General features: G+C 42.0%; 1 protein-coding gene across 1 annotated transcript in view; it reads right to left on the bottom strand.

Annotated features, from left to right (window-relative positions):
• Window positions 1-26,397, bottom strand: part of DNER (delta/notch like EGF repeat containing) — a 293,156-nt gene that overhangs the window by 164,667 nt on the left and 102,092 nt on the right. The window contains exons 2-4 of the mRNA XM_087424736.1: window positions 9,603-9,905; window positions 6,578-6,672; window positions 4,188-4,354 (exon numbers count right to left, since the gene is read on the bottom strand). Of these exons, the coding sequence (XP_087280862.1) occupies window positions 4,188-4,354; window positions 6,578-6,672; window positions 9,603-9,905 (565 nt within the window). The remainder of the gene's footprint in view (window positions 1-4,187; window positions 4,355-6,577; window positions 6,673-9,602; window positions 9,906-26,397) is intronic.

Below are 26,397 nucleotides of genomic sequence, written 5' to 3'. Positions count from 1 at the left end.
CCCTGCTGGGTTTTCTGATCAAAAGGAGAACTAACCATGAGAATATTCCAGGGTTGTCTGCGTGTGTGTAAGAACTTGTAAGAGTTTAAGGATGAGAATCCACGTAGAGTACAATCTTCAGCAACTCTTTATTACAGTTTTTAGTACATTTTTAATGTCTAATTTATATCATAAAAATAAGTGCATTTTTATGTTTAATCCAGACCAGTGATGTTTCATTTATGACCTAAACCACTTCAAATGAGCAGAGTTTAAATGAGGTCTTGAGGAATAGAATTGGGGGTCTAAGGCATGGAGAAGATGGAGTGGGAGGGGACGGTCCAGGTGGGGGTGCGACAGGAAGTGGGTGACACGACAGAGGTCCACCATGTAGAAGCAAGGGGAAATATGCCCGAGGGCAGGTGACAAGAGACTTAAATAAAAGCCTAGAGAAGGAGTCCAGTGGGGCTTTCACCCTAAGGAAATATGACCTCCAACAGCTTTCTAACGCAGAGGCCACACACCAGATGGCTGGTTTGGCCCTCACCCCTGAGATCGTCCATCACAGCAATGTCTCCAAGCAACCCCAAGTTAAGAAAAAATTACCTTACGTAAGACAGGCAAGCCGCAACTGCGTTTCATAGAAAAGCAACTGAAGCAATGAATTTTTCCTATTTGGGGATACAAACTATTAGGCCAATGAATCACTCAGGGAGCTAACGAGCACCTTGGATGCTTCCCATGGAGCAGACAATGCTAAACAAAGGTCAGTGCAGCTATTTACCCCAAAACATTGCATAAGGCAAATAACATATTTGGAAGACACATATTTCGGAAAAATAGAAGGGATAATTTAGGAGACGACAGAAGAGGTGAAATTGGATGACTACACAGGAGGAAAGAGATTGATGCACTGAGGCACAGAAATGTTCTATCATCTCTTTCTAGGAAACAGTATAAATATTCATAAGGCAATGGTAATGAAGGAAAACTGTAAAAAAAATTAAACGTAGGGGCACTGAAATAAGTCCAATATAAGTACACTGTCATTATCTGGAATGTCTAGAATATTAAAATTAGGTTCTCGGCAATAAATTTTAAAAAAGAATATTTGTGTAAAGCTGGTGACAGCAACCGAGTTTGTCTCTCAAAGACACAGAGGGGACTTCTCTGCTCTGTTGCATAGAAATATTAAATACCTTTGGTCACCAGTTATGTCTGTGGAATCTACTGACAGTAAGGGGGAGAGATGAGACACTTAATTCCTGAAAGTGAACTCACGTTTCTTTCCACAAAGGAGCCGCAATGACTAAACACAGCAACACAATTCTGGAAGCTGACTCTCCCTTTGCCACAGAAGTTTTCTCCCACCTGCTCCAGGATCAATTTGTTCATCTGTCAAATGAATGCGGTTGTACTCTTCAAAATAGTCTTTCGGTTCTTAGTTAAAATGTATTTATGTCTACAGAGCCCAGGATTACAAAAGTGAATTATTTTAAAAAACCGCTTTTAAAAAAAAAAAGTGAAACAAAAAGAACGTTAAACACGTCATGTAGTAAGCACGAGGCTTCTGTGATGATGACAAAGATAAATCTTGTTTCTTTAAGATAACAGGATTTTGTAAAAGAACTAGCTTGAGGCATGTAGGTGTGGCCAATTTATCATTGTTAGGAAGCTGGCCATTCTTCCTCAGAGGAGCTTGTGACAAGACTGTCTGCTCCTTTAAAAAGAATAGCACTCAAAGATTGTGATCTCCATCACAAAGCCACTTGAAACACTTAGAAAGCTCAAGTTAGGAAATTTAAAAAGATATCAGATCACAAATTTTCAAAATGGAAAATAATGGTTTAGAGAAACAAAGAAAGTTACTCAAAATCATTGTCTCCTCATCACAATCTAAAGTATAATTTTTGAGAAAGAATTCCTTCATTTAGTTATTAATATATCAAATTAAAATTTTTTAATTCTTTCTCTAAGGAACAATACATTTCAACCACAGATACATTTTTTTTCCATGAAATTTTTTGCTAGCAAAATGAGCTCAAATTTTCTTAGAGTTCACAAAATTCCTGTACATCTAAAGAATAAATTTATATTAATGCTGGAAAACCTTCTCTATTAATCTCCACCCCTACCCTCAATATCAGTCTAAAGCTACAGTTATGTTACAACCAAAAGTAGTATAAAATATAAGCCAACATTTCAAATGGATATCTTCTGGTAACATTAATGACATTTTAAAGAGTAGTGATAGCTCATACATTTTCTTGAAATATTAGCTCGTGTCATAGAAGGGCAGGTTAATCTACTAAAAAGAAAAAAAGATCAACGTAAAATAAAATTGAAAATATTTATCAAAATATACAAACTATTTCCTTTTAGATAAATTGTTACAACAGATATGGTAGTAAATAATAGTTACTTGAAATGTATCGAGGAACAAAATATAGACTTGACTAGACAATACTTCATCACACAATTCTAACTGATAATCTAGTATCCATCTTAACAGTCAAACACCAGCCAGAGGGGCCAGGCTGGTGGCATAGTGGTTAAGTTGCCGTGCTCCGCTTCGGTGGCCCAGGATTCGCAGGTTCGGATCCCGGGCGCAGATCTACACACCACTCATCAAGCCATGCTGTGGCAGGCGTCCCACATATAAAGTAGAGGAAGATGGACACAGATGTTAGCCCAGGGCCAATCTTCCTCAGCAAAAAGAGGAGGATTGGCAACAGATGTTAGCTCAGGGCTAATCTTCCTCACCACAAAAAAAAAAAACAAAACTCCAGCCTGAAGTTTAAACACCCTCCCCTCCTCTTCCCGCATGTCCATTCCTAGCTGATTTCCAGCTGATTTCTCCTTACCTTCTCACCACCCAATAAAATCCCTGCTCCCCTCAGTTGAATATCCAAAGACTGGGAAATGACTTTCTTATCAGAGAGGGTCAGTCAAATATAAAACGCAATACAAATTATATAAAGCTGAGCATTTCATTTTATGAGTTTATCTTCATTATGATATTTGCATCAAACACTTATCTTGGAGAATAAGTCAATATATATTTTCCATTTAATGTAGCAAAATATTTAGTGTTATCTCAGAAAAAAATAAAGTACCCTAGAATCATCCTTAACATTCGTAATTTATATTTTCACATCCATTATCTCACTTAACCCTCCCAACACCCTTGAGAGACAGGTGCCTCTCTCCCACCCACCCCCATCCTCCAGGTGAGGATTGTTGGAATATATGACTGGACAGGAGAAGGTATTAACAGGAGGATGCAGGGGCCACTTGGGTGCATCGGACTGGGATGGGCAGAGTCTAAACTCGAGCCTGTGTTTTTGAGTAGAGGCTACACAATGCAACAAGCTCTAATCAAATAGCTGACGATATTGGCACGCTAGGGGGCCAGAGTTACAAGTTCCAACCCCAGAGGTACTCTCTGCTGGGTGAGACAACTGGCAGGATACAGTCAGAATGCTGACCCAGGAGAAAGGTGGTCCTCTGGAAACTGCCCAAGGGGAGCCTTGGGAGGAACAGGAGGCAGGGGGTGAGGGGTCCTGCTTTCTCAAGGCCATTTCTACTCCAGGGCAGAGGAATTTGAAAGCAGCTAACTGGACATGTGGCAGTTTAGAGAAGGTTAAATCACAGAGTTAACCACGTTTGAGAAACAGTGAAAAGTCAGGAGAAGGGGTGAGTGTGGGGAAGAGAGACCCCAAAGAGAGTTATGATCCCTTCTGAGTCAGAGGCTCAGAAGTGGTAAATTGCTGGCTGAGGTGCTGTGCTCAGGGGTCCTGGGGCAGGCCTAAATCAAGGGGGAACAGGGTTTGTCTGAGAGACCAACATTCAATGCCTCAAGTTGCCCACAATTCCTGGAGAAAGCAGACTAAAGAGTCGGAAAGAAAACCGAGATTCAGAACATTAAGTGCCAAAGGTCATACATATAACTATGACACTTTCTCCAGAGCTAAGATACAGTCTCAGGATCCCAGAGCCCACAATTTGTCCACTTTGAGCCACACTGGAAATATTATCTTAGAAATCAATTTTGATTATAAGCAAAACCTCACCTAAAATGGAGGGAATGTGTGGATGGCTAGAATTCAGATTATCTGGGCAAAATTCCCTTTCCACCATGTCTAACCACCTAACCAAGGTTGGGTTGAGTCAGATGTGGTGTTAGGTAGGAGATTCCCATAACTCACCGATGAAGTGATTGCTCCCCAAGGCAAGCATCTCTTCCAAGAGGACCAGGCCCCCAGGAGCCTGGAGGAGGGTCACACTCCGTCCATCTATGAGGGAGCACTGTTGAAATCCCGTGGCCGTGACCTTCCACAGCAAAATCAGAGAAGCAGCGGCATCCTGCCGAATTCTGAAAACAGGAACGATGTCAATGGAAAGTCCCTTTCAGAAAAATTCATCTTAGAACCAGTTGATCAAATTAAAAATAAAGATAACGTGTACATCCACAAAGGTACTGGGAAATCGATGAAATGATCTTGCAAACGAGTGCCCACTTGATACACACTCATGGCGGTCGTTTTCCACATTTGTTAGAAATGTCTGTCTCCCACTTGATCAAAAATATACCACAAGATCATTAATAGATAACTCACCTTTGGGTAACAATTTTAATCAATAATAAAAGGGTATATTGAGTTCTTTTAGAGACAACTCCTTCCATCTCCTCACAGTATAAAGAGTCTTGCCTGAATTTATTATAAATTTATAATGCATCCTAAAACAGCCACCTGAGTTGTGCTGCCAACACAGTGAAAGTGTGTTACCTCCTATGCTTCAGGCCCCCCCGGCTTCTTCTTATTTTCAGAGTAAAATCCAAAGAATGAGATGCCACAGAAAGTTAATCAACCTCGGCCTCAGTTCCCCTCTCAGCCTCAGATCCAACACGTCCATCCTTACAACCCAGTGCTCTGGCAACAAGGAGCTACTGTCTCTTCCTCAAGCAGGTTCTGTCCCAGCTCCCAGCCTTTGCCTCCTCCTCCACCTAAGTGTCATTCTTCAAGGCTTAACCCACATATCATCTCCTTTCTGAGACCTTCATTGACCATCTCTTCCCACCAACCAGTTCCTGGAGAACTGGGTCTCTGCCTCAGGGAGAAGACGGGTGTACTCTATACACAGAGTTGCTCCCCCCAGTGCAGAGCTGCTGGCTTGCAGCAGAGTGCTCAATAAAGGTTTGATAAATGATTGAATTCATGAAGAAATGAAAGTGTAAGGGGCTAGTGACCCTCACAAGTAAATCCAGGGCGCCCGGAGATCATTCGGCACTCCCATCTTACTCAGCCTGGGTCAGACTGCTATTTCTGTCCCTCTCTGCACCCTAAGAGGGTCTCGGAGAATTTCTGGTTTGTTGAGAGGGAAAAAACAAAAGCATTTAAAGGAATAGAGGATGAGAACTATTTGGAAAGGCTTATGAAAGTAGGATAACATGACCTAGGTAAGAAAGAGCTGGGAGATGGTTTCATAAACGTAAAGGAGACTAATGACATTTATTTCCCTAAAACCGGCTCTGCGGTTTCATCTTTTTATGAGCAGTGGAACACTTAGGATGGGGGTCCCCCTACTGGTAGAACTCGAAGCTGCCTCAGACACCACACCATTCTCCCTATGGGGACTTCTTCCCAGTGGTCCAAGTTCGTTGCCCATGCTGGCTCTTCCTCCACCAGCATAAGTGCAGGGCTGGGGGGAGGGGAGGCAGGGCATCGTAACAAAGTCCATCTTCCAAACACTTTCAGAGACTCCACTGTTTAGGAGGCAAGGTGAGCAAAAGTGACCCTGTATAGATGCAAGAGGTCTATAGTGCCCACCGCCCCCTTCAAAGGGTTGATGCAGCACGCTGGATAACCAGGGCCACCCGTCCCTCGGTCTTCTGAAGTGCCTGAAGACTGGACAGTGAATGCCCATTGGGTTCCATGGCGGCCACTGGGGGAGCAGTTAATAGCAAGAGAGAAGGACGGGTAGTGGGAGTCGAAAGGTCTGGGATGCTCTCTTGCTGGCCCCACCCCCCTCCCCAGCAATGGAAGCATCTGGTCCCCAGCAGGTGCTCAGCCAATGCCGCTTCCCTTTGCCTCGTCCCCATCCTCACGGGGACAATGGGCAGTATGTAATTTGAGAGAGCTTAGGTTTAAAACACAACACTCTCTTCTCAGCTGCTTGTTTTTAAAGAGAAAATTGTAATGTTTGGATTTTAAATTTGGGGTAAATTACGCATAAGAATTTAACCAATGGTCCATTAAAATCTCAAGAGGCTGAAGAATCTGGAAAGCACAGTCATTTAGGAGGTGCCACGTCTAGCTCTGGATCTTATCTAAGGCCTCAGGGTGTCCCACCTCACACCTCACTCATCCAACCCGACCCCACAATTCCACGTCTCCCCCTGACTGGATCCTCACTGCAACATTCGCCTCTGAAAGAGCCCCCTCTGGTTTTTGAATGACATAGGTCCTGTCTGACATAGAGTCCATTCATGACTCTCCCTGGCCTGACCGGTTACAGACCAGTTACACGGATAGACACGACCCAGCATATGGTCACAGTATCAGTCTGAACAGTTTTTAAGTGAGAATTTTCTTACTTGACTGAGGCGTTCTGCGGCACTTCAAAGGATACCAGGCGGCCGCCCGCAGAGCTGTTGGAACTGGCGTTCCCACAGGCAATATCTGGGAACACCTGGGAAAAAACAAAAACCAAAAAAATGATAAGTTACTGGGGTGGATCACAGCACAAAGTAACATCACAAAGCAAAATTCCATGAGCTCGATGACACTGGGGTGGGGACAGAGAGGACAAGGGGAAGCTTAACGAACTCAAAAGAAAATGGAAGCTTTGCCATTTGGTTTTCTGAAATGCAAAAGCTTTCCTGAGAGCAGTCTACCAATTCCTGGGATTGCTAAAACTGATGACAGGATAGTGCAGGGAAGGGCGCAGGATTCCCTCCCTGCTCTGGATAACGAGCAGTCATTGGCCTCTGCTGTAAGCCCAGTCTGGGGCAACGAGGGACTCAAGGCTTAGAGAAGAAGGAGGGGGACTTTAAGGACTAGCTCACACATGGCAGCTAGAAACCTTAATACTAGGAGAGCAAGCCTTGAAACAAGCAACAGGAAGGAAGCATCTGGTCAGAATGACCCTGCTTTGTGTGGAGGTGGGTCTCAGGAGCACATGCTAAGGCCAGGTAGCTGGGAAGCTGCCCTTTTCTTCCCTGAGGACTACATCTTCTTCTTCTTCTTCTTTTTTTTTTTTTTTTGCTGAGAAAGATTGGCCCGGAGCTAAAATCTGTTGCCAATCTTCCTCTTTTTGCTTGAGGAAGATTCGCCCTGAGCTAACATCTGTGCCAATCTTCCTCTATGTTGTATGTGGGACGCCGCCACAGCATGGCTGATGAGTGGTGTAGATCCACACCTAGGATCTGAACCCGCAAACCAGGGCTGCTGAAGCACAGCACACTGAACTTAACCACTAGGCCACAGGGCCGGCCCCCTACACCTTCAATTTTTTAAGTGACATGTCCCCAAAAGTAGCACCCCAATGTGTATAAAAAACAAATTCAAGAGGGAAAAAAACACTGTGCTCATCAGAACATTTCGCAAACTCTTGAGCTGTATCCAATGACCAATTTATTCATTTATTCTTCATGCCATAATTACTGTCCTCACTCCTGAGAGTCCAGACAAAAGGTTACTGAAAGTATTTGTCATCACTGAATTAACTGAGAATAATATAGAAAGTCTCAGCGCTTATGCCCCAAACCCAACACTCAGAACTTATTGTCCAGAAGGCCTGATAGTCAAATGCTAAGATAAAGGCCACCACGGATACTCAAAGATGTGAGTCCAACTTGTTAAATTTGTGTAACAGACAACTGTTATATAAATTTTAGTCCCCTAAGTCTCCAGATAGCTTCATGCTTCCGAAGCATCATTACTTCATGAAAAGGAGAAGCCAAACATATTCGTCTTCCTTTGGTTTTTTTTTTTTCTTTTTTTTTGTGAGGAAGATCAGCCCTGAGCTAACATTCATGCCAATCCTCCTCTTTTTGCTGAGGAAGACCAGCCCTGAGCTAACATCTATTGCCAGTCCTCCTCCTTTTTTTTCCCTTTTTCTCCCCAAAGCCCCAGTAGCTAGCTGTATGTCATAGTTGCACATCCTTCTAGCTGCTGTATGTGGGACGCAGCCTCAGCATGGCCGGAGAAGCAATGCATGGGTGCGCGCCGGCATCCCAACCCGGGCCGCCAGTAGCGGAGTGCGCGCACTTAACCGCTAAGCCATGGGGCCAGCCCCCCTCTGGCATTTTTAACCTGCTTCTTGAACAGCCTAAGAACTAACAGCATGACAGGAAGATGAGGCATTTCTTTTACATTTACTGACTAGAGGATAGTGTGTCTTTAAATAAATAGATTGAAATAGCTGGTTGGGGAGAAATTTTCTTTAAAGGACACTTTCTTGATAAACGTGGAACCAAATCTAGTTCACATTCAAGAAGTCAGTCATTCAGCAAAAGGTATTAAAATCATAACTTCAAAGCATTTATTAAAAGTCTGAAATCAGAACAAGTTCACAGTGTTTTAAGTAGGCTAAAAACATTGCCCTACAGTCTGAATGTGGCCTTCATAAATTGTGTGGCAATGGAAAAAAACAGTCAGTCAACTGATTAGAATTACCCAAGAAAATAAAAGAAGAAATGCTACCTTACCTCTTTTATAAATGCTGCTATACCTCTTTTTATAACGGAAATTTCTAGACACAATCCTTGACTCTAAAAATGCTACACGAAGATCTGTGTGTATTTTTCATTTAAGCTACAAAACCTGTAATAATATACAACCACAGGTCTACACAGGTGTCCTATAAAGTATAAGAAATGGAATTACATTCTATCGATGTCGCCTCAAACTCACAATTTGGATTTGTCCCCCAATTCTTCTAGCTAGCAAATTCACATTTCACGTCAACTTTTAGGGGCCTGCTGGAAAATTTATATTTTATGTAATGAGACTTTTGATGAGCTTGAAAATACAATAAGCCAAACCCAGGCTGGACAAGATTCAATAAATAGAATCCGCTATAGCCAAAATAAATAAAATTTGGAAATTTCATTCTCAAATGCATTCTCAAAATATTTTCAAAATCAATGATAGCTTTTTTTTCTAAATCCCACTGAAGTGCCAAAAGGTACCAAAAATGGAACCTAAACAGTAACAAACAAACAAAAAGGTGAGCATAATATTCCACGAAGGAAAATTAGGTCAACAAGGGAGAGTCTGTGATATGTTCCCTTATATGACTCTTCATTGAGCGGTCTACCCCAAAATCTGATTATCTCACAAAAATGTATGTGTATGTCACTCCAGAAAATAATTTCATTCACATTCTTTTCTTGCTTACACTTTTATACTCACAAAACAATCATAATTGAATGGGCTCATTTGTGTAACCAGGAGACCTTTTCCACACACAAGTGCAGAGAGGAATAAGATTGGACACATTGTTTTGTTCAATGGGCAACCAAGGTCTCCATTTTTATTGCTGATATTACAGCCACTGGAATTATTTTAACTTTTCCAGCTTCTTACATTCAAATATATGCAATAAAACGTTCTCACCTCCACTTGATCCCATTTCATTTCTACAACTTTCTGCCCTGTTTTCGGCTGCCATGTCGGCAGGGTCACGGTTGCCTGAGAGCGGGGCAGGATTATGTCAGGCTCCTGGGTAGCGGGGACAGGCTGAAGCTGTCTGGGTGCCATGGACTCGGTCCAGCCAGAGGCTGGGAGGATGGGAAGTGCCTGTTCACAGTTTGGACCTTCATAGCCTTCATTGCAAATGCAGAGGTAGCCATCACTGCTGCTGCTGCTGCTGCAGTTGCCATGGTGACAAGGGTTGCTGGCGCAAGGATCCACACGAAGCTGAAACAAGACCATAAACGGGTCAATTATTCCGGGGTCAATTATTCCCTCATAAGAAAAGTGGTGCCATCACTGGGAAATCAGCTCCGTGTCTCAGAGCTGCGGCTCTAACGGAGTACACGTTCTTAACCACTTGTGCTCTCGTAGGGAGCCTAGCAAGGTCATCCCAACATCAGCCTTCCCACAGACAACAGGCGTCCAAGAAGGAAGTACGTGGTGGAGAAGAGCCTCCCCAAACCCAAGGCCCTAAACAATGTTTATTACAGGAACATAGTATGTAGAGGAATTTTCTAAAATAGTTAAAATTGAGACTCATTAGGAAGATACCAACTTTGATATTTTTAGCTGCCAGTCATGACAAACAATACTAGAGATCTAAATTGGAATCTCCTTTTTCACATCCTGGACCATTGCAAGGCTTCCTCATGAGATACAACTGCCCAGTTTATCTCACTACAGACGCGCTCACCTATGTCTCCCAATTTCCTACCTGATAAACAACCCTTTTTAAGGTGATGTTATTTAATCAAAGGCTTCCAAAATGATCGGCTTGCATGACAACTGAGAGCGTGGTGGCGACTTATATTAAGCAGAATTTAATGAAAGTTTCTACTTCATTATTTTGGAGGGTGATTACAGAGAAATGTGACCCTGCTGGATATGGAAGATAAAAATTCAGTTGCATATCTTGAAATTGTGTTCATGTTTTAAGTAAAGCGTTTATCTCTGAGTCCTCTGCTGACCTCCGAATTGCCATTTGTTATTACTGGGAGAGGTTACAAAACAATGTGAAATGAAACAATGAAACAATGCTTCTTTGGAAACACCTAGAAGGTTCCAGCATGTTCTCAGTTCTTATTCAATTATCATTTGCTTCTGTGAGAACAGAAAATTAGACTTCTATCTGATGTACCTCTGGCTTCTCAGGGCTGGTCATAAAATAGAATTCAGTTAAGAACAGGCTACAGAGAAATGAGACCCTCAATTTCTCTTGTTGAAATGAGCTCACACATGAATAGAATTTTGCATGGAAAAACAGCTACTCATTCTGTTAATTATCCTCATCAAACAATTTCCAACAAACTCCTTAAGGAATATTAAGGGATTTGGGTTTGAATAAAATGAAGCTCCAAAAATACCACATTGTTAATTCTATGCTATCACTTGGCAATTCCTTCACAGAATCTCAGATAAAAGTAGATGGATTGGTATCTGAAGAGAATATTTAAACTGTAAATAATTTAAAATACTTACAATCTTTATCAACTCAAAGTAAAACCCAAACTCCTTCCATGGCAGACAAAGCCCTCCTACCCCTGAAGTCCCCCTCTTTCCACACATGTTCCTCCTCCCTTGCACTCTCCCCTCCTCACCTTCTTTCCGTCCCCGGACCATGCCAAGGTCCTTCCCGCCTCAGGGCCTTTGCACCTGCTAGGCCCTCTCCCTGGAATGTTTTTCTCTCAGACTTTGCATGGCTCGCTACCTCATTTCACAAAGTTCTCTATTCAAATGTCACCTCCACAGAGAAGCCTTCCCTCACTACAAGATCTAAAATAGTCCCTTTTATTCTCTCCCACAAACATGTGAGCTCCATGAGGGCAGGGACTTTATTTTCCATGTTCAAGGCTCTGTTCCCAGCATGTCGAGGAGCACAGAAAACATGGTGGGGCTTCTTTAAAAGTATGGAAAAAATAAAGACAGATCAATCGATATTTGGAAAGCAACACACGATGAAGGACAGATGTGAACTGCTCCTTTAGTCCTGCTATTATCTTATCTCATTGCTGATTTATTTTCAGGAAGGCTTCACCGAGTGGGTATCACCTCAAGAATTATTTGACCGGGACCGGAAGGAGAAAGAATTTAATTAGCTAGGATAAAGGGGACAGGTAAGCCATGTTTCTGAAATCAACTTTTAAAACAAGATTTGAGGGTCCAGCGTGGTGGCATAGTGGTTAAGTGTGTGCACTCCACTTCAGCGGCCCAGGTTCGCAGGTTTGGATCCTGGGCGTGGACCTACACCACTCGTCAGCCATGCTGTGGCAGCGACCCACATACATAATAGAGGAAGATGAGCACAGATGTCAGCTCAGGGTGAATCTTCCTCAAGCAAAAAGAGGAAGATTGGCAAGAGATGTTAGCTCAGGGTGAATCTTCTTCACCAAAAAAAAAAAAAAAAAAGATGAAGGTAGCTTGGACTAGGGGGATAATTGTGATGCTCAATAAATATTTATTAAAAAAAAAATAAAACGTTTGAGATTGACCTAGTCACAAATTAAGACTTTTAACACATGCCTAAAAACATAGAAATACACTTAAATCATCTAAATATATTGAAGAGATCATTACAAAAATTACCTCTAGAAGTCCAAGCCTCCATTGTGCAACTTAGAGAATGACATTACTAAGGCAAAGACTACCTATCTGATGGCCAGAGAGGCCCGGGGGGCTTCCACTCCATCGCTACAGCCCACTGCTTGCAACAGCCAGTCCTCGGAGAGGCACTAAGGTGCATAAATCAACACCCCCTCCAGAGAAAGAATTCAAAGCACAGGCACCCCCCGTCACACAGCAACGGCTGCCCGACACCATATCTACCGCTCCCCTTAGACGGCCACCGGGAGTTTTCAAAGAACATTGCCATACAGTATCTCATTTGTGCTCACGACAACCCTGAAACAGAGAAGGATATTCCTGAACCTGGATCACTGTTGGGAAACAGAAGGGCAGGGGGTAGAGTGACCCATCACAGCCACGACAAAAGAAAGCCAGAACCGGGCCGGCCTCGTGGCGTAGCGGTTAACCGCCCGCGCTCCGCTGCTGGCAGCCCGGGTTCGGATCCTGGGCGCGCATGACGCACTGCTTGTTGGGCCATGCTGTGGCGGCGTCCCACATAAAGTAGAGGAAGATGGGCATGGATGTTAGCTCAGAGCCAGTCTTCCTCAGCAAAAAAAAGAGGAGGATTGGCACGGATGTTAGCTCAGGGCTGATCTTCCTCACAAAAAAAAAAAAAGGCTGCAGATTCTGCTGGTTCTGCCTTACCTCTTGGATCAACAGAGACTTTTCCCCCCTTTTAAAGCTGACTTAAAGTTATTTCGTTGCTCTAAAAACACTATAGTGGGAATACATAAGGCTCCCCTTGGACTTATGTTCTCAAGATCTGGGATGGGGCCTAGGAATCTGACCTCACAGGGTTTACATTCTCATGGGGGAAGATAGAAAATAAATGTAATAAATAAATAACTTTTTTCTCACAATATATTAGAAGATGATAGACATTTGCGGGAAAAATAAAGCAGAGGAGGAGGAACCAATGTGCCAAGGAGTGGAGACCTTGCACTGTTAAGACTTGCTCAGAGAAGTCCTCGTGAGAAGATGACATTTGAGCAAAGACTCAGAGGAGGCTTGGGAGCAGCCTTGAGAACTGAGAGCTGTTCAGATAGAGGGAACAGCCAGTGCAAAGGCCCTGAGGCAAGAGAGTGGCTGGAGAGCTGGAGGAGCCATGAGGTCAGTGTGTCTGGAGCCAAGTGAGGGAGCAAGAGGAGGAGAGGAGGTCAAAGAGGTTGGGGGGAAGGAGATCACATAGTACCTAGTAAGACTTGGTGAAGACTTTGCCTTTTATTTTGAGTAAAAGTTGGTCATTTGCTTAACGTCCCTAAGCCTCAAGTATAAAATAGGATAATAAACTGACCTTAGAGGGTTTCTGTGACAAGGAACTAAAGTAAGAAATGTAAAATGCTAAACGTGGTGGCAGGCATCCTCTTTTTTTTTTTTTGCTGAGGAAGACCAGCTCTGAGCTAACATCTATTGCCAATCCTCCTCTTTTTTTTTTTCCCCCAAAGCCCCAGTAGATAGTTGTATGTCATAGTTGCACATCCTTCTAGTTGCTGTATGTGGGATGTGGCCGCAGCATGGCCGGAGAAGCGGTGCGTCAGTGCAAGCCCGGGATCCCAACCCGGGCCGCCAGTAGTGGAGCGCACGCGCTTAACCACTAAGCCACAGGGCCAGCCCCTGCAGCCTTTGCTTTGATGAGGACAGAAAGAGTACATGGGTCATAGATGGCTCCCACACCAGTGCACCAGGCCATCTTACTCTGGTCCTCAGAGATCACCTAGGGGAGCCACTGGGTGAAGCTCATCACCCCAATGAGCAGTGTCACATGCTGGTGGATAGAACTGGGTGGTAAAGGCATCTCCCCACGGCAATGCCCAGTGCACTGTACCCAGGGGTCAGTCCCCTCAGGTGAGGGAATAAAGAGCTGAAAGGAAAACATGATGAAGATAAATGATAGCATTTAAGTGCTGCTGTCTTCACAGTTGAGAGGAATGCATGAATGGCATATGGGATTAAAAGAAGAATGATTAATGTGGAAGGCCAGGAGAAACGCTCTTAGTAAAGAAAAGAAGACAAAAGCTAAAAATTAAACTGTCAATTGTATAGATTTCTAAAGGTATTCGAAACAGTGAACCATGTGATGGAGCACACACACACACACACACACACATACACGCTCACATACACACTGGGATACAAAGCAGGGAGTTACATGCACTACAAGGTCATTGATCCCTTCTTTAAAATGATCATTTCATATTAATGCTACTTCCTTGGCTCGTATATTAGTTGCTTCACTAACAATGACAACTAACTGCCATTATATTCTCTAACATTTCAAACTAGTTTCATTTAAAAAAAAAGCTGTCTCAATTGCATAACAGCAAATATAAGATAAAATGCGATCATTAACCTTTAAGCAAAATCCTGGCATCATAAATATTTATTATAAGTCCTGTTTTTCTGTATACAACTTACTGAGTTTTTTTAAGTTTGTGTGTGTATTTTATCTGGCAGGAAAAAAAGTCCTGTTGTAGAGGTCACTACTGCCCTTGAATTCCATTAAGTTTGAACTATACACAGAAAATAACCAAACTGCCAAACATCTAATGAGGCAAAATATCATAATTAATAGACCTGACTTTGAGAATGCTCAAAATTTAACAGGTGATATTTTCTTGGCTATAATTTCTAGCCTCTAATGAGGCGGAAAATGATTAAGACTTTGTAATATCAGCTATAAGAAAGAGTAAAGAGAAAGCCATGGGTTAATGGTTTACAACTTATAATTAACCAACAAGCTCATTTATTAAATGCTGTATGTTTGTTGCATCAGATTAATTCATCTATTTAAGCCAAATTTTTTCACATCACAGGACTAATCTGAAACTATTCACTTCACATTTTATTTTAGACTTTTCACCTGTGTCTAATGCCTTACACAAAATCAAGAGCATTTATGGGGGTGTATAGAGTGTGACACGGAGGCCAGACCAGAGCAAAGATGCCTGCCATCCCCAGGACTCATGATGTGTAGTCAGTCTCATGTGACACCTTAGTCATGACCTGTTTCCTTCCTTGAACTGTTTGCTGCCCACGTCTTCGGTAATCCCAATGCCTCTGCAGCATACACAAGAACAATGAAAGGTCAAACTGAAAACAAGCGTAAAAGAGGCCCATTTACAGGGTCGCTAGATCCAGTAAGTCAAAGCTGGTAGGGTTGCTTCAAAGTGTAGCATGTGAACCCTTCATCTGCATTACCTGGGTGATGGTGGGGCCCAGGGAGACATACAACCACCTTCCCAGGTGACCCTTCCATGCTAGTTTGGAGAATCTATGGGCTTCGTTCCTACCTCCTCTGTACTTTACAGAAAACTCAATATGGCCGATCAGTCATTCAAGTGACATTGATCAAGCCCCTATGACGTGCCAGGTAGGAGGTCTAGAATCGAGGTCAGGAGGATGAAGAAAGCCCAGTCCTGGCTCTCAAAAAGCTTGCAGTCCATAGAAGGGTCAGACTCTTAGACTCACCCCGAGCAGCCTATTGTGAATTAATACCCTGCCTCTATGCACGTCGACTATTGTGATCACATGTTTGATTGAGTTAAAGTCCCTAATGCTGAGACAGAGAATGGGTTTGATAATTGCAGGTATGAAATGAGCAGATTACGAGCAGGGCTCAGAGCCAGTCTCTTTTAGATGACAGGGGCTGCTCTCAACAAAACAAAAGCAGCAGAAAGGAGTTTTCTAATGGAAAATGGGGCCCACTGAGCAACCAGAGTCCTGGCATCAGCCCTGGTCTGCACAGGTGGCTGAGAGGCTCTGGACAAGTCCCTTGCCTGCTCTGGACACACATTCCTCATGCATTAAATGAGGGGCTGGGATCGAACATCTTTATCCCCCAGCTCTATGATTTTGGATTCTATTGATGGCCGGCCACTCAGCTTTCACTGATGCTGTTTTCAGAGGGTCTGGAGAAGTGCAGAGCCAACCTGAGGTCACCTCCCTCCCTCATTTATACCCATGCTCAGTGGGCAGAGTCATCCCAGGGAATGGGAAGGGTTTTGAGGAAACCAAACCCAACGAAGCCCAGGAGGAGAACCTACAAACACTGACGGAGCATGTTATATGATCCAGGCCGTGCAGGTCACCCAGGGGACACAGTGGACTCATGGCACTTACAGAAGAGTGAGGCGTAAGATGTAGGCACAGAAGAGAAATAACCGAGGGGAATTTTTGTGTGGTGTTAAGAAAGAATTAGAACGGGCCATCGTTTTAGTAATTTTTCTCAGCAGCAAAATTAAAGAACTTGTTCGTGCATATTTTGATATAGATACTAGTATTGTAGGAAGAAGGGGTGCCTTACTGAGCAAGGAACAAAAACAAAAGGCTTACAGCACGATTTCTCAACCTCAGCAGCATTGACTCTTTGGGCTGGGTATTTCTTTGTTGCAGGGACTGCCCTGTGCACTGTAGGAGGTTTAGCGGCACCCCTCATCTCTTCTTGCTAGAAGCCGGTAGAATCTCCTCCCTCCGACAATGACAGTTATAACAACTAAAAATGTCTCCAGACATTGCCAATGTCCCCTGGGGAAAAATCACTCCCCGTTGAGAACCTCTGCCTTAAAAGAACAGGTTAATGGATTTGACTCCATCAAAATTTTTAAAAATCCATATGACTCCATAAATAAAGTTAAAAGGCAACAATAGGATGGAGGAAAATATGTACAACATATTACAAATAACTAAATCCTTTATTTTATAGATTCCTAGATATCAACAAGAGGGAAACACCTCAAAAAAGGCAAAGGAATAAACAAGCAATATGCAGAATGATTTGTACAGAATCATGCCATTTTTATATTATTGTTAAACACGAAACACGTCATGTATTTATTTGTATATGTATAAATACACACGCAAATTTTAAAAAGCAGAACAGACCACTGTTTTAGCAATTTGTCTGAGCAGCAGAATCAATTAAGAAACTTTTTAAAATAAAGATTCCCCAGCCCCAAGCTATTAATCAAAAACTCCGAGGGTAAGGCCTAGAAACCTGTATCTTTTAACGTTCGCCAGAATATTCTGATGCACCTGGTCCAAAAACCACAAGGTAGAATTTGTCGATATAAAGCAGGGGTTGGCAAACTACAACCATAGGCCAAATCCAGCCTGTTTCTGTAAATAAAGTTTTATTAGAACACAGCTACAGGCATCTGTTTATGTTTTGACTGCGCCGTATCAGCAGTTGAGTAGTTGCCACATGGACTATCCAGTCCACAAAGCCTATACACTGTTTATTATCTGGCCCTTTAGTTTGCCCAACCCTGATCTAGACAATAGGGACTTTGGGGTTTCCAAAGGAAGAAAACAGGTAGGTGGACTCATCTGGGAGACCATCAAAGAAGAAGATAAGCTTAAACAGGACCATGATAAAGTCAGCAGCAATTGCTGCTATTTTTTCTCCCCATCCAACTCCCTTACTGGGCTGGCATGCACCAAGTGATTAAATAGCAGAAGGACCTTTCAAAATACAACTTAAGGCAGAGAAGGGACCAGATGCTCTTTTAATCATAATTATGTGCAGGAACATGGCGGGATAAATCTTGGCACTAGGAAAGGAATACTTACCTAGATAATCCACCATGAAATGAGACCCCAGTAAAGAGTCATATTCCCACGTTTCCTTCACTGGAAGAAATGTGGAAATTCTCCCTGTACCCTCCCACCCATCATCTCAACTCAATGGAGATGAATGATGGATAGCCCACTGCAGAGGCTAAACATAGAAATAGGTGGAACCCTGGAGGAGGGTGGGTGGGGAAGAGTCACACAGACCAAGGGGCCTTGAAATAGCATAAGAGTGTCCACCTCTGCCAATTAGGAGAGGGGGACCACAACAAAGATGACTCCAGAATTTGGAGTTTAGGGTTTCTGGAAAAATGATGAGTGATTGCCACCCTGAAGCACTGTGATGGAGTAGAGAAGCCCTGGGGTTCTACTCTCCTTTGTAGGTGACCTTATACAAGGTGAGGAAGTTTCCTGAGGCTCAATCTCCTCAACCGTAAAAGAAAGGATAGGACTAGAAAGTTCTAATGTCCTTTCAGTTATTAATATTGTGTTTCACGGTCCAAAATAGGAATTACACTGGTTAGAAATGTCACCTTCATGGTGAAAGACAAATGAACAATGTTAGGGTCCAACTGTCACAGTATTTTTGTCTTGAAAAGGAATTTTTCCCACTTTTCTCAATAAAGATCTCAACTAAATTCCAATACCAACTGCTTACCCACTAGGAGTAAAGATGTGGGGAAAAAAATCACTACAGTGCTTATGCCAGTAGTAGACTCGGCCAAGAAATGCATCCCATGAATTTTTTTTCCAAATACAAATAATAAAAATGCTCATTCACTTTACTGAATCAAAACTAAATATCACAGGCAAATACACATTCCCATGTTGACATTTCTTTATTTCCATATTAGGTTCTCTGGATCTACTTAAAAATTATTCTAAGACTAATCTGGGCAGTTTTTCCCTTCAATTCTAAGCCAACTTTCCTGAAATCAGCCTGCCCTGATTTTTGCATGTGGGCTGAGTCACTCTTGTAAGTAGGCTAAAAGGAAATTACAAGAATAATTCAAACTTTTGACTATGAAATGAATCCATTAAAAATAAACTACTACATGTCTAATTATTTTCCGACTTTTTCATAATCTCTCTTTAAAACATGCTACATTTGGAAATTATCTTGAAATTGCTCTACTGTTGCTTTAGTCTGGCTAACACACATAGCTAATAGTCACACTGATGTATCTTTAAGCGCTGCTCAGTTGCAGATATATCAAGAATTAAATAACTGTTCTTCAAAAACTTAGCAAACTCTGGGGCCTTTGGTTTCCATACTCAACTAAATTCTATGGGATCACACTCAAATGCATTTACTGGCATAAGCACGCCAGCCTCAGATGAAATGCTTTTTTTCTTTTTTCTTTTAGTCATTCAAAGACCAGTTTCTTGAATCAGAAACTTATAGAACAATTCCAGTGCCTACACTTTTTCGCCTCTCATCAGAAACACTCACACATCCTAGCAAACTCTTTTTACAAAACAACAATGCTATGAATACAGGCAATATGTCAACTTTTACCTCTCTGCCTACTCAGGAAAAGAAGTCTGCAGCAAACTGGGAATTAAAAATCCTATAAAGATCATATGATCATCTCAACTGATATAGGAAAGCATTTTATTAAATTCAACAAGCTTTTTTAGTGAAGACTTTTAGCAAACTAGGAATAGAAGAGATATTCTTTAATCTGATAGAATATCTACAAAAAAACCTTCAGCAAACATAATACTTATTGGTGAAATGTTGAAAAGCTTCTCTCTGAAACTGAGAACAAAGCAACAATGTTTGCTATCACCACTTCCAGTGAACATTGCACTAAAGGTCCTAGCCAGTGCAAGGAGAATAAAAAGAAGGTATAAGGATTGAGCACAAAAAAAACTGTCATGATACAGACCATATGATTATGCATGCAGATAAATTATTAGAATATGGAACTGGATACAAAGTCAAATTTTTTTAAAATTGCATCTCCATGTATCAGAAACAAACAAGAAACAAAATTCAAAAATAAGGTGTTATTTACAATATATCAAAAAATTAAAATCTAAGTATAAATCAAATGAAAGAAGTGCATGGCCTCAGCGAAGAGAACTGTGAAATAGTAAGACAGTATTGAAAGAAATGAAAGAAGACATATATAAATGGAGGGAGATTCTAGTTACGGATTAGAAAACTCAATATTACAAAGATTCAAATGTTCCCCAAAGAGATCTACAGATTCAATACTATTGCAACAAAAATCACAACAGTTTTTTTGTTGCTGCTGTTCTTGTCTAAAATGTTCCCAAATAGCCCAGACACTCTTGAATAAAAATACTGTGGGAGGCCTTGCACTATAAGAAATCAGAAATTTTAAAGGTACAGTAATTAGGACAATAGAATAGAGAGTCAAGAAACAGAATGATCATATGTGGACACTTCATTTCTAGAATAGAGTAGTGCAATAAATATAGTTTTTTCAATAAACTGATATCCATACGGGGAAAAAAATTAAGCCTGCCTCCTCCCTCATACCATACACAAAAATAAATTGCAAGTGGATCGTAGATCTAAACATGAAAGGCAAAAAAATAAAGCTTCAAAATGATAACAGACGAGAATATCTTCATGACTTTGGAGTAAACAAGTATTTAATAAATGGAACACAAAGAGCAGTAAGTGTGAAGAAAAAGTATTAATAAATTGGACTACACCAGAATTATGAACTTCTTTTCATTAAAACATACCACCTTTCTGAGCCTTAGTTCCCTCATTGAAATACGGGATTCAGGAAGAGCAAGTTTGAGAAGTGGCAAGAAGCCACGGTTTTTGGTTTGGGAAAGGAAGATATGTAAGTATCTAAGGACATTGAGTAGATGATGTCCTTAAGTGACTAAACACAGATCTGGTGCTCAGGAGAAAGGAATGAGCTGGTGTCCCTGATTTGAAAATTACCAGTATATTGGCGGCGGGGGGATGCAGGGTGACACCTGCGGGTACACAAGATCACTGAAGGAGAGGCATCCGAGAGGCAGGGAGGGGTCAGCTGAAGAGGCAGGAAAACATTAGCACGGAGGAGAAAAAGAAAGAGGATATAGGGAAGAGTTAAAATGCATCGAGGGCCCATAAGTATCAGGTCCTTTATATGCCCTAACTTATTTGCTCTTAACAACCCTCTGAAATAAAGACTATCCTAATTTTATCCAGAGGAAACTAAGACTCAGAAAGGTTAAGTAGCTGGTCTGAAGTTACATGTGGTGGAGATCTGAAACCCAAACTGAGTGATTCCAAATTGCATCCCTTTTCTATATTCCACACAGCCTCTTATTTTATCTCATTAGGTGAAGGAGTGGTTTTTGGAAGGAGAGCGTGACTAACTGCTATAGGCTGCTAGGGGAAAGTAAAACGATTGCTGGAAAGTGGACCCTGGATCAAGCACTGGTTACCTAGACAAGAGCAATTTGGGTAGGTGGAGGGGTCAGGCCACTCTCCAGCGGGTCAAGAAGAGTTGGAGAGGACATTCGGGACACAGTAGGATAGGGAGAGCCCAATAGCTTGAAGCCCTCAATAGCTGTGAGGGCTTCAAGGTAAACAGACCTCAAACCTGGACAGCTCATCAGACCTCTGAAAGAACCTGACCCAAGATCACTCCACCCCATGAGAGAAGGCTGCTGCCCAAGGGGTCCCGGTTCACAGTTCTGTTGAAGGATCCAATTTTATGTACATGGGATGAGATGCCTGAAGACATGTCCAGGAGAATGGAGCCCATTGGAATACGGAACCCCAGAGGGGGTCTGGGCAGGGTGAAGAGCTGGGAAACATCAGATTTTCTTCCACACTCATTCAAACACCCCTCTCCACCAGAAAAACATGGCTTCTTGGAGCAAGTATCTGCTTCATGACGCACCCGCTGACCAAGTTTCAGGAATGTGCAGCAGAAGAAAGTCTGAGCACCAAGAATATGGGCCAATGGAGCTACTCTACCCAGACAAATTAGGAGAGAGCAGAGTATGCCGCGTGACATGCCCATAGCAAAGACAGCAAAGGTGACGGGGCCTCAGGGATTCAACTCAGACAGGCCACACTAGCAGAGAGAGAGGATGGAGGAAAAGGTGACTTTTATCCTGAGAAGAGTTACTTCATTAAAGTCTTTAAAATCTGGGCTTACACTGTCCACACATCTGAAAGTTGGGATCACACCTTTCTGGTTGACATTTCCCACCAGTCAAAAGAAAGAAGCATATTTTGTTTACGTGTTTTTTTTTTTTTTTTTCACTTTTCTAGGAACTGTCTTTGCCATCTACCAACCATGTTTGGCACAACCTAAGCGAGGTAAGCAGATAACTGCCCTTGGCAAGGGTCCCTGGTAGAGACTGTCTCATCAAGAGCAGTGTCAACTGCACCCCTATTTCGAGAGTTTCTTGCACCCAGAGCATCCCTTCCAGAAAGAGTCCTGGAGTTCGTGGCAAAGATAATGAAACTACCTTGCCTTTGCCCAAAAGTAACTGCTCCTTCCTGACTCTCGTCCCAGATGGTGGATGCTGTCAAGCAGCTCGCAGATTCCATAGAGACTCTCTCACAGCACAGCGGCCACACGAGGCCACAGGGGCCAGGGAAGCCAGCGGGATCCAAAATACAGCGGCCTCTGTGTTATTCTAATGGTCTTGGCCTCCATCCTAGAAGCTTTGGGAAGCCAGCGAAACATGTTAAACCAGGGTGGGGACTCAAGTCAGTCTCCCACTTGCAAAAGAACCTTTCGCTCTTGGTGGGGACCCCAAAAGTAGTCTCCAAATATTAAAATGTGTTCATTTCTTCATCTTTTCAAATAGATGTAAATGACAAATGACAACCATGCGGGGTAGCAGGGAGCTGCAAAAATAGGCACGTAGTCAGCACTCAATACATATTTCTTGTCTGAAACAAAGAACAGACTGTATTGCTTTGTTTTAGACCATTCTTCACGCAGAGCCTCTCCCACCAGGCAGGTATTTCATACCTGCTAGGCACGGGAGCCCGGGATCCTTAAGAAAAGTTGAGAGAGATGGATGCCATGGATGCCCGTGAAACCAAGCTCACCTTATTTGGGAAAGGTTTTGCTTTAAGCTGTAAAGTGCTTCGTGTGCTTGTGTACCTGCCTGGCCCCTTGACTACTTTGACGTGTGTTTTTTCTCTCTGCAAGCACAAAAATTCCCTCTGCTCTTTTCAGCTTGTCTAACCTTAAGTGGAAACAGCTGCTCTAATTTTAATACCCATCTGCTCCCAGAGATGAGGACAAGAATCAATGGCTCTGCGGTTAAATCTAGTCTTCATGTTGTCCAGCCTCATGTACCTAGAGATAAGCCTTCTAGAATCAGCAGGCTTCGTGTAGGCAGCTTCACTAAGAAAAAAGCTAAAAAGAAAAAAAATAAAATTCAAGCCACCAAAAGAGCAGGTCCTGGATATCCAGTGGCAATTTTTTTTAATCAACAAAAGCCAAAGACCATCAAATTGCATGATGCTCAGATTAGTCATCTCATTCCATGGTTGGAAAGAGGCTCTCTGACTGGCTAATGACATCTACTCAAAAACCAGATTTTTTTCCATGAAGAAGCTGAGAGGACCTTTCAAGTTATGAAAGACAAAAGAAAATATAGTAAAGGAATAGAAAATAGTGCTGAGAGTGGAAGAGGTCCATGAAAACACTGCCAACTAGAAACAGCCATGGGTTGTGAAGCCCAGAAATAAGGATGGTCAGCAACAGGCTGGAGTCTCTCCAGTCTGGGAATTAGGACAGAGTAGAGGGATGAGGGATAGAAAACCACCCCGCCTTAATTTTGCAGCCCTGTGGACACAGGACACCTCTACAGGGAAGCAGAAGAGAGAATATTCTAGCTACACTTCAGTGCCTTGTCTTTGAAGACACAGAGGGGTTTCCTCCACCATGACAAGCTAAACCTCAAATCAGTAGAGAGTTGGTGCCTGTATAATTATGTCTGCAGAAGCAGTAGCACAGAGGTACTGTAGCTTTGAAGACTCTATAATACTCATCATCAAAATTATCTCTTTAAAAACAAAAATATTTAGCATTTCCAATTAAGGCATGAAATTAGAAGGGTAGGAAAACCACTGGAAAAACTGTCAGTAAAGCATAACCACATGGAATTAAGGGTTTTTCAGCAAACTAATTTTTGAGCACAGAGCATCCTCTGAACTGTTTTAGAATGTTAATGAAACCAATCGCATTTACTAACGCTTGCCAACGTGGACTATGAGAATTGAGTTAGCATATAAAGATTATAGACATTGTGATGTTTCTTGCATATGTAAATGCTGTAGGCACCTAGAAATTAAAAGCTTTATTGATGGAAGATTTCATGATTCAGGACTTCTATTACAACCAATTGAAGTGACGGGCAGGCCCCTCTCCAGCTAAAACCATATAACAATATTAGATAAAATAGAAAATGTTTTAATTCAAAGGGTCAAAGGTGAACTTTAAAAAGGGGTAGGGGAGAAGGGGAATCCTCAAGTTTCAGAAATGATAAGAGAAGAGAACTCACAACCAGAGCCATTAGCAGATGACACTGCATTGACCCCAGGAATTATGGACCTGGAAATAAGACCTAGGGACTGGGGGTTCAGGTTCTAGAAATCACACAGGGATGGGAAATGTGGCCTTGAGCCCAGGAAAGAGGGGGAACTATAATTGAGCCCACACATAAAGCCCCTGAGAGCCACCCTGTCTGTTTAAAAAAAGGGAGGTATCCTGTAGATAAATCTACTAGCAGGTCTGGAGAAACAGCAGAAAAACTGACATCTCTCCAGCATCTTTGGATGAAAAAAGAGTTGCCCATGAGTAATCAAAACCTGCCATAACAATATCCCATGTGATTAGCAACACTCCCTTGATGTGGAAATCCTGAGCCAAGAAATGAACACTAAAAACTTGTCCAGGGCCAGCAGAGTGATGGAGTGACGCATTCACAGCACAGAGCACACGAGACTCACACACACACGCCTGTGCACGCACAGACACTTATCATAATGAGCTCACAATAAAAAATCACAAACCACACAAGGAAAAAACCACCATCAGCATGTGGAACTGTGGGCAAAGGGTCATCAAACTTTTTTATAATTCTCCACTAAATTAACTTCTTTGATTAACTGACCTGATTAACTGTCTTGATACTTGATAAGAAGGCTTCTACCAAAGAATACTAATAACTAACAATAGCTAAGATTTCTGAGTGCTTACACTATGCATGACACAGTTCCCAAAGTTCCCATTCATTTCATCTTCACTATAATCCTATTCAGTAAATACTATTATCTGCATATCATCTCCGAGACTCAGCGAGTTAGAGTACCTTGTCCTTAGTCATGGGCTAGTACACAATGAGAATACTAATCCAGGCAGAAGATATAATTCCAACAAAATCCACTGTTCTTTTTTTTCTCTAATTTGTCAAATTGATCCAAAAACTCAAAAGGGAGAGGAAAGGACCAAGTATTTTCAAGATAATTTGAAGAAAAATAAGGACATATTTTCCCCAAGTATAAAAATTTATCATAAATCTATAATCATTGTATCAGTATAGTATTGGCACAAGGACAGACACATGGAACAATGTATCAGAAAAGAGAGCATAGAAATTTACCCTATAAGGAAACTTGGTATATAACAGGGAAGGCATAAGAAATTAGCACAGAAAGTATAAACTATTTAGTGAGTGGTACTTGAGTAACTGCTGATCCCTGTGGCTAAAATAAATATGTAATTCATGCCATACACACTCACACAAAAATGAATTCCAGATGGATTTTGTATCAAAATGTTAAAATTACAACCTCAAAAGTTTTCTATCAGGGCTCTGTAAACTTCAGCTCAGAGACTAAATCTGGCCCATCACCTGATTTTGTGAATAACGTTTTATTGGAACACAGTCACACCCATTAGTTTACATATTGTCTGTGGCTACTTTCAGAGTTGAGTAGTTGCAACAGAGAAGGTATAACCAGCAAAGCCTAAAATATTTACTCTCTGGCCCTCTGCAGAAAAAGGCCACTGATTCCTTCACTTGATGAAAATATAGCAGAACATCTTTATGACATCAAGGTCAGAAAGGGTCTCTCGAGTAAGACTCATAAAATAAAAGATGAATACAGTCACATGCCACATAACAACGTTTCAGTCAGTGACAGACAGGCATATACAAAGGTGGTTCCATAAGATTAGTACCACACAGCCTAGGTGTGTAGTGGGCTATACCATCTAGGTTTGTGTAAGTACACTCTGTGATGTTCACACCATGACGAAATCACCTAACAACGCATTTATCAGAACATATTCCCATCATTAAGCAAGGCATGACTGTATATTAAACTACATGAAAAGTGAAATGAATGAACTAGAGTTACATCAGACAACAGACAACACACAGTAATGAGTGAAAAAAAAAAAAACCAAGTTGCAGAAGGATAGGTACAGTATGACTCTTCTGTGGACATTTTACACCTATGTTGTAAAAATATAAAACCACAGACAGAAAGCTTATATACCAACTCAGA

This window comes from Ceratotherium simum, chromosome 37 (assembly GCF_057802395.1).
Source record: "Ceratotherium simum simum isolate JZ-2026a chromosome 37, ASM5780239v1, whole genome shotgun sequence".
Lineage (NCBI taxonomy): Eukaryota > Metazoa > Chordata > Mammalia > Perissodactyla > Rhinocerotidae > Ceratotherium > Ceratotherium simum.
Note: the sequence above shows the minus strand (reverse complement) of the source record. Positions and strands in the feature narration are given on the sequence as shown.